The 13,556-nt window shown below is 33.6% G+C and overlaps 1 protein-coding gene across 2 annotated transcripts; it reads right to left on the reverse strand.

The window, feature by feature from the left end:
• Nucleotides 1–49: 49 nt before the first annotated feature.
• Nucleotides 50–11,236, reverse strand: LOC145608037 (uncharacterized). Of its 2 annotated transcripts, XM_081663641.1 has the most exons (21): nt 10,882–11,236; nt 10,677–10,805; nt 9,687–9,854; nt 9,491–9,574; nt 8,909–8,959; nt 8,597–8,653; nt 8,434–8,516; nt 6,959–7,082; nt 6,807–6,866; nt 6,042–6,287; nt 5,743–5,826; nt 5,518–5,665; nt 4,617–4,744; nt 3,592–3,639; nt 3,255–3,385; nt 2,986–3,068; nt 2,618–2,721; nt 1,939–2,009; nt 891–1,195; nt 444–643; nt 50–363 (listed from the first exon to the last, which is right to left on the reverse strand). In XM_081663641.1, exons 1-20 carry the CDS (start codon nt 11,182–11,184, stop codon nt 480–482), a joined length of 2,571 nt encoding a protein of 856 aa, XP_081519767.1. In that variant the 5' UTR covers nt 11,185–11,236; the 3' UTR covers nt 50–363; nt 444–479. The 2 variants fall into 2 exon arrangements, with proteins under 2 accessions (XP_081519767.1, XP_081519766.1); XM_081663640.1 differs by having other exon boundaries at nt 50–643.
• Nucleotides 11,237–13,556: the final 2,320 nt, after the last annotated feature.

The raw sequence follows: 13,556 nt of genomic DNA on the forward strand, positions 1-13,556 counted from the left end.
TTCCAACATTATTTTTATGTTAACTAATATGGAGCAAATAATTTTGATATCATAAATTTTCCAGACATAAATATAAATGTTAAATATACTCGTAGTAATTTTATGAATACACAAAGTGGCATCACTTGTACACAAAAATAGGGCTAAAATAATCATGCACTTAAGCTATTACATTATGTACTTACAACATCTAAAAAATCGAGTTTAATCATTAATATAACACACGTAGCTATACACTATCCATAATAGAATACCGCATCATGGGCAAGCTCTAACCAAAACAGCTGTTGTTCTCTTTCTTTTCCAAAGCAGCACAATGCCACCATATTGCCAAATAGAGCAATCCTCCGCGCTTCAGCAATCCTACTTTTTGTTTTACTTCTTTTCTACGTTGTCAAGAAGATTACCAAATACGATGCTGACAGAAAGATAAATCAACATACCTATCTATCTTCACAACTGCACAGCATTATTACCAGTCAGAACTTAATTGCAGACATTTTCAACTTCAACTTCAGTTTACCAGCTTGCACTAATATCTCTTCTTTGGATGGTTCCACCTTAAGAACTATTCCCTTCATCCCTAGGGAAGGAACTTGCACGGTCTCACCAACCTTGGGAATTATAGTTTTTTTCTCTGAACCTTCAATGAAAGATTGTCAGAATTCAAGAGGAAGTCCCTGTTAGGCTGTTACTCCCTCCCAAGTCTGTCCCAAAATAAAGTTCCTTTTTATATAATTTTACAAAGAAATTTCCTTTTCTTATCAAAAAAGTAAAGCCCCATCGATTGATGGTTGTTTGGAATAATTGCATTCACATAGGCCCTCCTACGCATGCTAAAAAGTAAAGGGACTACATGTAAGATTAAAGGGGATATAAATTGGTTATACCTGATGATGATGGCTTGACCTTCCCAGCAGAAGATGCACCTCTAGTTTCTGGAATGACAGTATTGGAACCTGTTGTATATTGCTGGCTGTTAATCAGTGTACCAGCTGGTTGCACGTTGGCTTCTACAGGATGTTTTCTCATATGTGCAGATGCACGATACTGACGCATTTTCTTGTGAAGATTTGAACGTGCCGTAGATGCAAGCTCTGTTATTTGTTGCATCATTCTATATTTAAGATTAGAGCCATGCTCATCAAGCTTCTTCTGGGTATGCTGTACTTTCTCATGAAGATCTCTGGAAAGCCTATCATAATAGACATGTAAGGAGACTTATCAGTACTTAAAATTACTTTCCAACTCTCCCACAACAAGCATTTATTCCTCCCAATGCCCAACATCTCTCTATGATTGAAGAATAAAAACCACCTTGAAGGCATTGCAGATCAAACCCAGCTCAGTTAGGGATATAGTACATACACAGTACACGTGATCAAGGAAGTCTTCTCCAGTCACTCAGTGTAATGAACTGACTTAGGGGAGGGTATTATGGGTAGTTTAGTATGTTAGTAGTTATCAAATGTAGTATGGGAAATATGGGTAGTCTAGTATTATTAGGTTTGTAGTTGTTAGCCTTAGTATAAATAGGAAAAGGAGAGAAGGAAACGGTAGGCAGAATGTTATTATTTTAGAGAGTTCTTGGAGAGTGATGGCCTAAAGCCATTAACGATGTACGCAAGCTTTAAGCTTTATCTATCCAAAACAACCTTCCGTTCATTTAATTTATACGCACCACGCTAGTTCGATGCACTCAGTTAGGGACCATGACAATGCAGATTTTGAAGATTTTTAGACCTTGTCAAAAATATTTATAAAGCTAATGGACAAGCTAAAGTACTCAAGAAAAGTATACAAAAACTGATCATGAAACTGTCACCACTCCCCCACCCCAACCCGATACACACAAGGAAAAGAAATCACCCTTAAGTTTAAACAGCACTAGGATTTAAATTTAAAATCACCAGTTCTTGAAAAAAAAGGAGATCTAACCTCAAGTAAAGTTGTGCTTCATCTTTATATTCCTCAACATTTAGCTTGAACTTCTCCAAATCATATATGACCTAAAACATTGCAAAACCAATAAAGCATTATGTGAAGGTCATTTATTTAAAATTCAGATCAAGAGAAGTAAAGGCTTGCACATGTAATCCTTCTTGTCAGACCATATAAAGTTCCAAGCTACAAAAATGAGGAACAAGAGAAGAGACGTAAAATTCATGATGTTCAAAGTATCATGTTTGGAAGCTATGAAGAAGTGTCAACACACCCTTTCAATAGTTAGAGCACTGTACATTCTTTCAAGATGTTCCGCATTTTCCAAAATATTAATCTCAGTGATGCAATTTCCCCATTATATCATATTTCTACTACGTAAAAGCAAGACTGCACAAAAGTCTTCCCCACCCAACACACACACATACACACACACACAACAAAACAATAACAAGAAATATTAAAATTAGGTATACTTTTTTGTTTTTTCATTATTAGTGTTGGTAGAATAACTAGAATTCTAAGGAGAGCCAAGTGCCTTTATTGCAATACTTGCATATCAACATGAGCACAAATTGATCAAATATTATAAGTAAAACTTCCATAAAATTCAATACTCCCCAATTCCTTTCTGTGAGAGGATTTGGAGTGAGAATAACAGAATAAGAGTATTCACCTCATCAATCTCTGCACTGGCGACTCCATATAGCCCACGAGCATTATTTACAATTACTTTAGGAAGCCCAAGCCTTTCAGCTATATTAATAGCATTTGAACGTCCTGCAATACAATAATAACAGTATAATATGAACAGGAGGAAGGGTGAATGGGACGAGACTAGCCAGGTTGCAAGATATTAAACAACAAAATCTAATGTAAAATAAAAATCTCTGAAGGCAACAAAGTAGAACTGATAGCAAGGAATTCATTGGCTTCACGGCTTTACCCACAGTGCACAATATCAAATAATTTGCCACAGACAAAGAAAGCCCAGATATTAGGAAATTTTGAACTGGATTTGCTTAGGTTTTTTGAGATAACAACCTGGAACTCCCCAAAGAATTTTGTAAGTTGGCTTCAAGTTGACTTCATCAAATTCCATGCATGCATTTTCAAACGCATCATTGCTGCAAAAGAGATACATTTCAAACAAAAAACTTAAATCTTCTGAGGGCTTGCAGAGCTGGTCTGTGGGAGGGTAAGATTCTCTCTCCTTCTTTCTTTCGAACTTTGCTGCTCACCTCAGGCAACAGAAAGACTAATAACTCAAAAATTAAGTCTTAGAAATAACAAATAGTCTCTTTCAGTCATACCTATACTTGAGGGTTTTAAGTTCACCATGATGTGTTGTGGCTATAGTTAGTAAGGCACCAGCTTCAGCAAATGACTCAAGAACAGACATACCAAGTGCTGCTCCCTCTAAAGGATTAGTGCCAGCACCAATCTAAACATAGGAAAAGATTAAACAGCTGTCAGTTTCCAAAGATGTCTTTATAACTTGAGAGCTGCATCTAATGCTGATATATGAAGAAACATATATCATTCTTAGCGTCACCTACATATAGGGCAAAGCATAATGATCCTACCACTTCCTGTGTTCTACTGTAGTAAAGATGCATCAGAAGCATAATACCAATAATGTATACATACCTCATCCAAAAGCACCAGAGATTGACTAGTAGATCTAGCTTGTATATCCTGTGAGCCATACAGAAGATCAACATTTACAAGAATGTAGCAAGCAATTCAAAGATACAACATCTAACCAGAAAATTGTGGACAAACACAGTAAAATACCCACTTTCCCCCATTCACATACACATATATCACTAAAACAGACTAGGAATATAAAAAATCTGTGATAAGTAACTTAGTAGTTAGTATAAAATAAAATAGAAAGAATGAGTTGTAACTTTATTCTTCATCTTTTCTTTCCTACAGCACACTGGATGACTTTGACATGGGTTTGAGAAATTTCAAGCTCAGAAACAAGAATAAAAAACCATTTAATTCTAAAATTTTACAGCAAAGAGCCAAATGCCAATATTAATTATAGTGTTTGAAATAAATATGACACTGTGAAGGGAAGTTATTATACAATATAAGGAAAGGAGGAGAAAGGCCCAGGTCATCAAACTAAACAAATTCAGCTGACGAGTTCTACTACTGTCCACTCAACAACTGAAGAATCTTTTAGATGCAACACTTTCTCTATTTTTGGTGATTCATCATTTCATCATAAGGAAAAACATATTCATGCACGATTCTGTTAGCTTTGTCAAAATATGCATTTTTCAATAGTCTCATTTCACCTTTATCTATTCAATTTTAAGTTTTTAATCAACCATACCACATTATCTTCCTTTTTTTTTTTTTTTTTTTTCCAAATTTAATATTCCAAACCACACTATCTTACTTTTTTTATTAACTTTTTTTAATCAACCAAACCCGGTTATCTTTTTTATATTTAATTTTCAAATAATATCAACATTATTTAACAATTATTACTCGTAATTATCAGTGTTTGTACCTATGGTAAGCATGCAAGTATTAAAGATAACAGTGTTTGCATCTAAATGCTAATGTAGAAAGTATTAAAACAGCTGCACACACAGCACTAATTATTAAGATAGAAAGATAAAATGACGGAATCAATTTTCAAGCACAATACTCACACTGATTTGCCTGAGGTGTCCTGAGAAAGTTGATAAAGATTGAGACAATGACTGTTCATCACCAATATCAGCGAAAACAGAATCAAACCATGGGATCCGTGCAGGTTCAGCACATACAACATACAGACCTGAAATAAAAGATATTGTTAACATCATTGTGAGGTGACATAATAAGACATAATTTGTGGCGATAAATCCCAAAATTGGTTTCCAGCCCAGTCGTGTTTCAAACCACAATCAATCAATCACTTAATCCCAGTCGTGTTTTCAAACCACAGTTGATATATATATATATATGTCCTTGGGCATTTTCTAAATATTAAGAGAAAACTCACATAATAGTATACTAGAGGCTAGAAAACTGAAGAACTAATATTCTCAACAATTCGTCTGCCTACTCTTGGGAGGAAGTGGGGGTTCATTCATTAGGCCAATAAGTTTAACAAAGACCCCTTCCTGCCTCCGTTAATATTGACTCATACCCAGTGTCATATAATTTGTTTGTTTTTCATTCTTAATATTCTTATAACAAATATTTAACACAGTAGTAAAAAAAAAATAAAAAAAAAAAAAATTAAATGACTAGAGCTTCTGATCATCTTCATCATACACAAAATGATCCAAAAGACCACCTTCTCTTCATTGAGTGATGGTCAGTTTTCATGGGGAAAAAAAAAAAAAAAAAAACTTTTACACACAAAAAGGAAGATGGTCCAGGACTCCAAGTGTAGGTCTCAGTAGCAATTATAGCTGTATGTACCATGTTCAATACTGACACTTTTTTATAACAAATTATTTTCAAACCCGCCCTTTTTTTTGGGTCCATATCAATCTATCCATATCCAGGTCTGTGCAACATAGATCTAGATTAATTTAAAGAAAAACAGAGAAGAGACCTCACCTGCTTTTGCCATCATGGCAGCCAATCCAACTGCTTTCAAGCAAATGGTTTTGCCACCTGTATTAGGTCCAGTTATAAGAAGAACTCTTGTATTCTTAGCAATCATTATATCAGAAGGAACTGGGTGAGCTTGTTCCAGTTGAGTAACCTACAATGTGGAATTTATTAGACCAACATGTTGGGGCAATAGTTAAATGCAAGAACCTCTACAAACTGCAAATTTACCTTCTCTTGTAGGATTTCAATATTTTCTTGTGTGACTTCCTGCTGGCTGAAATTTGCCCCGCTTATTTTTCTTCTCCGAAATTCCTATGGAAATTAGAGTTCGAGTCCCAGCTGATCAAGACGATGCCAAGTAGAACTAGATAAGCGGATAAATATAAATATTTATAATTTTACCTATCTATACCTCAGTCCAAACAAGATCAAAGGTGAAGACCAATAACAATGGTGCTAGCACAAATATCTTTGTCATGACTCATGAATGTAAAACAAATTGGAAAAACAAAAGTGAGTGGTCATACAGCAATAGCATTAGCGACATCCTTCTTGGCTTCCCGCAGATTATGCCGGTGTCGTTGAAGCAAAATAGGATGATATGCTTTGGGCATACACAACTTCCATTGCTTTTTGGTGGAGTAGGCAAGCTTCATAGAGTTATTTTTTTGCAAGAAGCCTTCTGAAGATGATGGTGTGTTCTTATCATCCAATAAAAGCAACTCGGGACAGGTTCCTTCTAATGAGAGGCCATAACTGGCTCTAGCATTTACCTGCATTGAAGTGAAACACTGGTGTGAGAAATGACGGAAGTAAACAGATTAGCAAATCTCGGCAGCAGACTAAATTGACCATCACATGGATCTATGTAAAGCCATAAAGGTTATGAAAAAATTTAAATCAAGAGCTCTCTTCTGATCAAGTATGAATTAGGTCAACTAAATTAAAGTTTGCACGCTTTGGCACCTAGAGATCAAGTGTATGATTCTCTGCTTAGCCAAAGTATATCATCTAGATTAAAATAAAATAAAATAAAGAAAATGGAAAGAAGTTCCACCATGAAACAAATATACCAAAATAGTTGCATGCTTACGAGTAACATGTAGATTTTTTTATGGTAAATTAGCTAATTACATTTTCATCACAACCAAATGTAGTAAGCAAGTTCTTCACAAATTTGGTTAAGTGCTTACACTCTTTGCCTTTATAAGAAATTGCCAAAAAAAACTTTCAAGCCATGTAAAGAAACGAGGACACATAGAAAGGGAAAAAGGCCAAGAAGCTATACTTACAACATCAAGTGCAATTACACTCTTCAATAATTTTTCAATGTCATCAAGGTCCAGTTTAATCTGCTCAAGATAAAGCAAAGCTCCGAGTCATTGATAACATATCCAGGTCAAACCAAATAAAGGGAGACAATCCATAGCATGAAATATACTACCTTCTCTGTTATATCCAAAAGAACTTCAGCCTCTGCATCAGCAATGGATTTCTTTGCTTCCATTAATTCATCATTTAGCTGCACAGCAGAGACTGGCTCGATAATATTCCCCATGCCAGCTCCGCTAACAACACAAAATAAAATAGTATGGATGATAAGACTGTTAAAAAGGGATCAAGATAAAACTTCAACAATAACAGACAAAGGATTAATATTTCTAAGCAAACAAAAGATAAACTGTCACACACCAAAGGGGGATGTTCACATTATCATCTCGTCTCTAACGAAACTTTTTCTCAGAAAAAGGAAGCTTGAAGATGGAAAGCAAACCATTATGTAAATACATATGATGAAGAATAAAGAACTAGTTGATTATCAAAGCAATGTTTCTAGCCCTTCAATAAATACTCCTTTCACAAAGAGAAAGCAGAAATCAGCCTTAAGCCACAAAGACTAAAACAAAAATGTGTAGAGGGTACTTCTACATTGCAGCCATTATCTGTAATCTTGTATAACTTGGGCTTCCTGGTTTTTTGTTGTGAACTATGGACCCCAATCAGTACTCCCTACTGTCTCCCTCAGAAAGTTTAGTAGTGTCCAGACAAGTCAGAACATGATGTCAATTCACATGCAGACAGATAATAGAGGATATGAATCCTATGTTCCAGCAAAAATAACAATAGGAAACAATAACCAAAGTCCTACTAAACTTGTCAAAGTTCATGTCTCCAAATATAATATACTTACTCCACCCCACTCATTGAATTCAAGCCATCATAAAGATTATGCAATTCCTGTCAGCACTTCTGTAATTAATTGACTTCATCTTGAATCTTGATATCCATATCCTAGTTAATACAAATTTTCAAATCATCAATTCTAGCATAGTTAAGCCCTTTACTTTGATGCTAAATTGCTAATTGACAAGATCCTGTAAAATTTGCTCATATTTATGCTAGAACGTTCGACTAAAGATATCACTCTTCCTAAGGAAGAAACTGAATATAATGCCATGGAAACTAGGTCACAAATGGATAATGAAAAATGCAGATTAACAAACATAGCCAAAGCCTTAATCCCAATATGACGGGGTCAGCTGCATGAGCCAAAATTTTACCTCTGGTGGACATTGACAATGATTCTTTCCCTCTATCCCCTTTTATCAAGTTCAATGTGTTCATATAAACCCAATTTCCACATATCATTCTTAACTCCCTCCACCCATGTCAACATTTTGAAAATACCTATAGAGATGAATCTTAAAAGATACCGCATGGCTATCTTTTACCTTAGACATAAATAACCAAAGATGGTCAAAGTTGAGTATGTAAACCAGGGACGACTAAAAAACAAAGGGATGAAGTGCATACTAATCTAAGAAAAGTGTGAACCAGGGACAAGATTATAGTATTTTTATGCAATATGAATCCATAAAATTATAAAAGTAACCCTAGCTGCATGAATAAGTAGTTCACCTTGAGAGCAATAACCCTTTAAAACTTGTCAGTTGACGTGCTCTTGATCTGATGCACCATCTCCCATCAACATTACTTGCTTCCTGAACGTCCTCACATGTTAGATGAGGTCATGAAGTAAAATACAAAGAATGCAATAGATGCATAGAATTGAATTGCTTACCAAAGAACTACTTTTATTTGTTTCATTTGCTATTAGAGTGTTCATCAACTGGTGCAACTGCATTAGAAGTTCAAAAAAGATCATAGATATAAAAAATAAAAAAATTAAAAAAAAACACTAATCTTTTTTTTTTTTTTTTAAAGTACCAATATACAGAACCCAAGCCCTTTGCAAGTACTGCTGACAGCTTGAGTGCATGTTACATGGAAAGCTGAAAATTTCCACCAAAGTAACCTTTTGGAAATAAATATGTTCTCTAGATGTATGCAGGAATCCAAATATGAATCAGTACCAATAATGAGATGTCCTAACCTTGTTTTCAAGATTCAAAACTCGCCAACGTGCCTGTTTGAGTTTTCCACTCTGAAGCAAAGAATGTTAATACAAGATTAGATTAGAAAAACAAACTAGACAATTGTTTAGGGAAGCATTAATCACAATGCAGCAGATTTTATTAACATAAATTCTAGATAGAAAATACTCTGTACAAGCTTTAAACTCAAGGTAGCAGATAAAATTATATTAACATATAACTCTAGATAAAAAGAAAATACTCTCCAAATGTAGAAGTAAATGCAAAGCATCTAACAGCTCTTCATAAATTTATACTCTTTTACTACCACCTTAAAGATCTTGAAATCTATCATAGGCCATTTCACTTAATATGATCTCCCTCTTATGGTTGCATTATATATCAATTCATTGTTCATCCAAGGCTCCTCTTATGGTTGCATTATATATATCAATTCATTGTTCATCCAAGGCTAATTCTCAACCAAAATTTCTAACACACTTCTCCCAAGTATACTAATTACCAATTGTGTCTAAGAAGTTGAAATGAAACAAGACAACATTATACTCTGGTTTCAGATGTAAAATTGGACAGCAACGTACAGCTGAGTCTTTGACAGAGCCATCTTCATCGATAACTTGCAGTATTGATCTGACTAGTGATTTGTTAATGACCCATTCCAGTATCTGCATTGATTAAGGAGGAAAGAAAACATAAAGATAAGAGTAAAATCACAGATTATCCATCCAAAAAATAGCTGAGAGACAACTTATACAAAACAATTCATCTTATACTTACCAAATCAGCCAGGGGCATGAAACGATCAAGCATATCGGCATTTTCTTTGATTGCTGCTTTGACATTAGTCTGCAAAGCCTCTGCCATCTGTAGCAAAACTGCAACAGCCATAGCTTCTTGTCCAGCCACTGGTGAAGATCTCCGCGCATGGTCTATAGCAGACCTCACCTATGAATTTGACAATAAGATTATCTGAAAAGTACATAATACATGTAAGCTTACTTTGTCTAGCTAGCCACCCCCGTGCAGATATACCACTGTTTAGGTCCAATATTTTGTTTGATTGAAGGGACAAACAAACCAACCAAAAGCTACTTACACAAGACTATGTCCTGTGTACCTTAAGCAACTCCCTTGTTTACCTTCACCTTATTTACACTGATACTCTTAAGCACAAAATGAAGCACATAGACAAATTTTCAAACTTTGCACACCAAAGATTCAATGTCCTCATTTGCAGCATGACTATAAGTCTATAAGTTACAGACATCAACATTCCAGCCCTAATCAGTATACTAGAATTTAAAAGAAAACTCCTTTACATTGAATTTCAATAGGAAAATTTCTATCACATAATTTCGGGAGTAAAAGTAATACGGATACCTCAGTCTAGAAATACCAATCACATAATCCTTCACCTCATAAAAAAGCATATGACAAAATCACAAAAGGGAAAAAAAATCTTTAAAATAGCTTGGCAATGTCTACCATTTCTCCATCCTCAATTTACATAGGGTCACATTAAAAAGACCAATCATAAACCATTACTACTACAGAAGATTTGAGAAAAAAAGTGTCAAAATTTCCAAATATCCCAAAATAGTAACTATGTTTCATTTTTTGAGTCTTGGATACACATTCAATAATCCTTCAAACATGATTATATGAGATCAAATTGTCAATGCCCAAAAATACTCAAACATATTTCCTCCATATAAATGGTGCAATATAAAAGATGAACAGTAAAAGAGTAAAAACGAAGGCACAAACCAGAACAACATCAATGAAAGAGAAATCCAGGGACGAATTACTATGCTTGCGGATTTCAACCGCTGCATTTGTCTCCCTTAGCAACTCCAAACTCTCCTCATACGTCTGATCAAGCGACAACAATTGCTCCTACAACAAAAAAATCAAAACCCTAAAAATCAAATTCAACAAAATTACAATCAAATTGGGAGAAATTTCAACAAACCTTAGAAGCAACACGACCAAGAGAAGTGCCAGCGAAGGAAGAAACAGCGTCGGAAACCTTATCCCACTCTAAAACCCTAATACTATTGAGCAAAACCCTAGGTTTAGAATTTTTTCTATCATCGAAATCTTCAATTGGAGATTGTGATTGAAGGGGTTTTTGTTGTTTAATAGTGGCGCGAATTCTGAATTGAAAAGGGAAATTTTTGATTGAGTTTGAATTTGATGATTTTGGGTTTGAAGTTGTTGATGAAAATATTGAAATTGAGGTGATTGAATTGCGGAAAATAGATGATGTGAGCATAATTTTTCTGGGTTTTTGAAGTAGGAGAGTAAGCTAAAGAGAGTTGCTTGAAATGAAAATAGGCGTAGGAAAATGTTGAAGATGATCGAATGGATAATATTAATACTCCCTCCAATTTTTTGTGGCTCCCACTTTTTTAGACCGCTGTGGTAACAGATTAAACCGCATAGCCCTTGTTGGCTTGTTTCAGATTAAATGGGCTTAATTTATACTTCGTATTATTTGTAACGATTGGATATAAAGTAAAGAGAAAAAATGTATAGTCGTTGTAAATAATATAAAACACATATAGTATTAAATTTATACTAATAACTTTTAATATTATAAAATTAAATATATTTAAAGTCAGACTCCTACTGGTAAGTGCGTTAGTTGAATTATTGTAAGTATTAGGAATGAATAAACCAATTACTATTTGTCCTGTCAAAAGAGAAAGCAAAAATTGTTACAGAGTATAGATTATTGGACCTAATATTATTATGCTAATGGTGAGTTTTAATCACCTGGTTATCTCCTACTTGAACTGAAAACCGGTCGAAATAGGAGAAAGGGTGGTAATATCCACTAGGTTTGACTTTTTTTTTCTTTTTTTTTTTGACACAAACGAAGCTAAGCATTTTATTAGGTAATCTCAAATTAGCAAGATCATTACAAATAGTCTCTTGAATTTCAAGAGGGTAGTCCTCTCACCAAATACGACATTCATTTAACTTGTTACTAATTTTTGCTAAGCTATGAGCCACAACATTGCCCGAGCATTTGATGAGGGAGAAAGATAAAAAGCAACTAACGCTAGTAAGCCATCTAATATCCTTCAGAACATTGCCAAACTCATGTGGTGGAGAGGTGCCTTTCTTCAAATGATGAAAAAGTTTAATATTGTCTGTTTCAAGCACAAGATCATTAAAACTGGCTTCCCTTGCAATTCAAAATGCAATTTCGAAAAAAAAAAAAAAAAAACAAGTAAGGGATAGTTATTTACAAAAAAAACTTAAAATTAATGTCAATTAATATTGTTGGTTGTTAAAATATTAAATTGATACGACTCTCTCTCAAACAAACAAAAAATATATAATTCCAAAAATACTCCATAAAAAAAATTAATTGAAAAAAAACACTAAACTTGTTTTACAGATTGACACTCAAGAATGATTACAACTCACAAACAAAACAAAAACAACTCGCTATAAATTAAACAACCTCATTTCGAGACAGTGGCGGATCCAGGATTGTGGGAATGGGGGTACGAAATTTGGCTCGTGAACAAAAAATACAAAACATGACAAACTAAAATATCATATCTATTGTTTATTTTCATCATCTAATTAATTACATCAAATATATCCCTTACTCCGTATGTGTTATCCATAATTAGTCCAAACAAATAAAACTAATAAAAATTACGGAGTAGTATAATTAAAGGCCATATTTTTACACTATAAAAAAACTTCTAGACGAATTTTTATTTTAACAAGTCAACGATCGTATGTAAAAATAAACTAAAATATACTTGTAGTAATTTAAAGTGTAACTAATTTACTTACTTTAATTCCTTGTCACAATCTAATATATGAATATTAGAATTGAGGCATACTATATAACTATTTATTAATTATCAATAGTAATTAAAATATGTAAGTTTTATTCAAAGGAAAAAAAAATAATAAAAAGCATATATATTGATTAACATACTACATTTAGAAGTTATAATGCGCAAACTCTTTCAATAAGAAATCATTAGACAATCCTAGAATATTAACAATATATCTTAAGTAAATATATCTTAAATAAATATATCTTAAGTACGATATTATATAAAATAATTGATATTTGATAGTATAGTAGTGTTATAGACTTATAGTAGTATAAACTAAAAAATTACTACTAGGTATGATATATAGTTAGTACAAAAAGTTTTTCATAAAAAAATAATTTAAGTGTTTTGGATGAAAAAGGAAAAAAAAAAAAAAAAAAGTCTAGCAAAACAAATTCTTCGTGTACTTGGTAAAAAAAAAAAAAAAAAAAAAAAAGAGAACAGTTGTCTTTTTCATATAATCTACAAAACCAACACGTCAGTCTGTCAGACGCTCAGACATGTTGTCAGCGTGGTAATTTGTATGACAGTACTTAAGAGACCGCCTATTACAAAAAACAGGTCTCTTTTCTCAACAGTTTTTTTTTTTTTTTTTTTTTTTTTCCGAGAATGGGGGTACAACTGTAACTCTATGTACCCCCTTGGATCCGCCACTGTTTCGAGAAAACAAACAAACAAAAATAAAAGATAGAATCACAAAATCAACATATTCATATAATCATATCTCTTATGATTTGTGAACCTTCAATATTAATTAAGCCAAATATCTTTTATTTCT

Source organism: Chenopodium album, chromosome 23 (genome assembly GCF_948465745.1).
Source record: "Chenopodium album chromosome 23, dcCheAlbu1.1, whole genome shotgun sequence".
In the NCBI taxonomy this organism is placed as follows: Eukaryota; Viridiplantae; Streptophyta; class Magnoliopsida; order Caryophyllales; family Amaranthaceae; genus Chenopodium; species Chenopodium album.

Bases quoted from the DNA above. Each gene is read 5' to 3' on its own strand.
- LOC145608037 (XM_081663641.1), bottom strand. From the start codon at position 11,184: ATGCTCACATCATCTATTTTCCGCAATTCAATCACCTCAATTTCAATA. The intron at 3,069-3,254 runs GTATGACTGAAA...TCTCTTTTGCAG, and splicing joins CTTAAAACCCTCAAGTATAG to CAATGATGCGTTTGAAAATG. The intron at 2,722-2,985 runs GTTGTTATCTCA...ATTGTATTGCAG, and splicing joins AATTCTTTGGGGAGTTCCAG to GACGTTCAAATGCTATTAAT.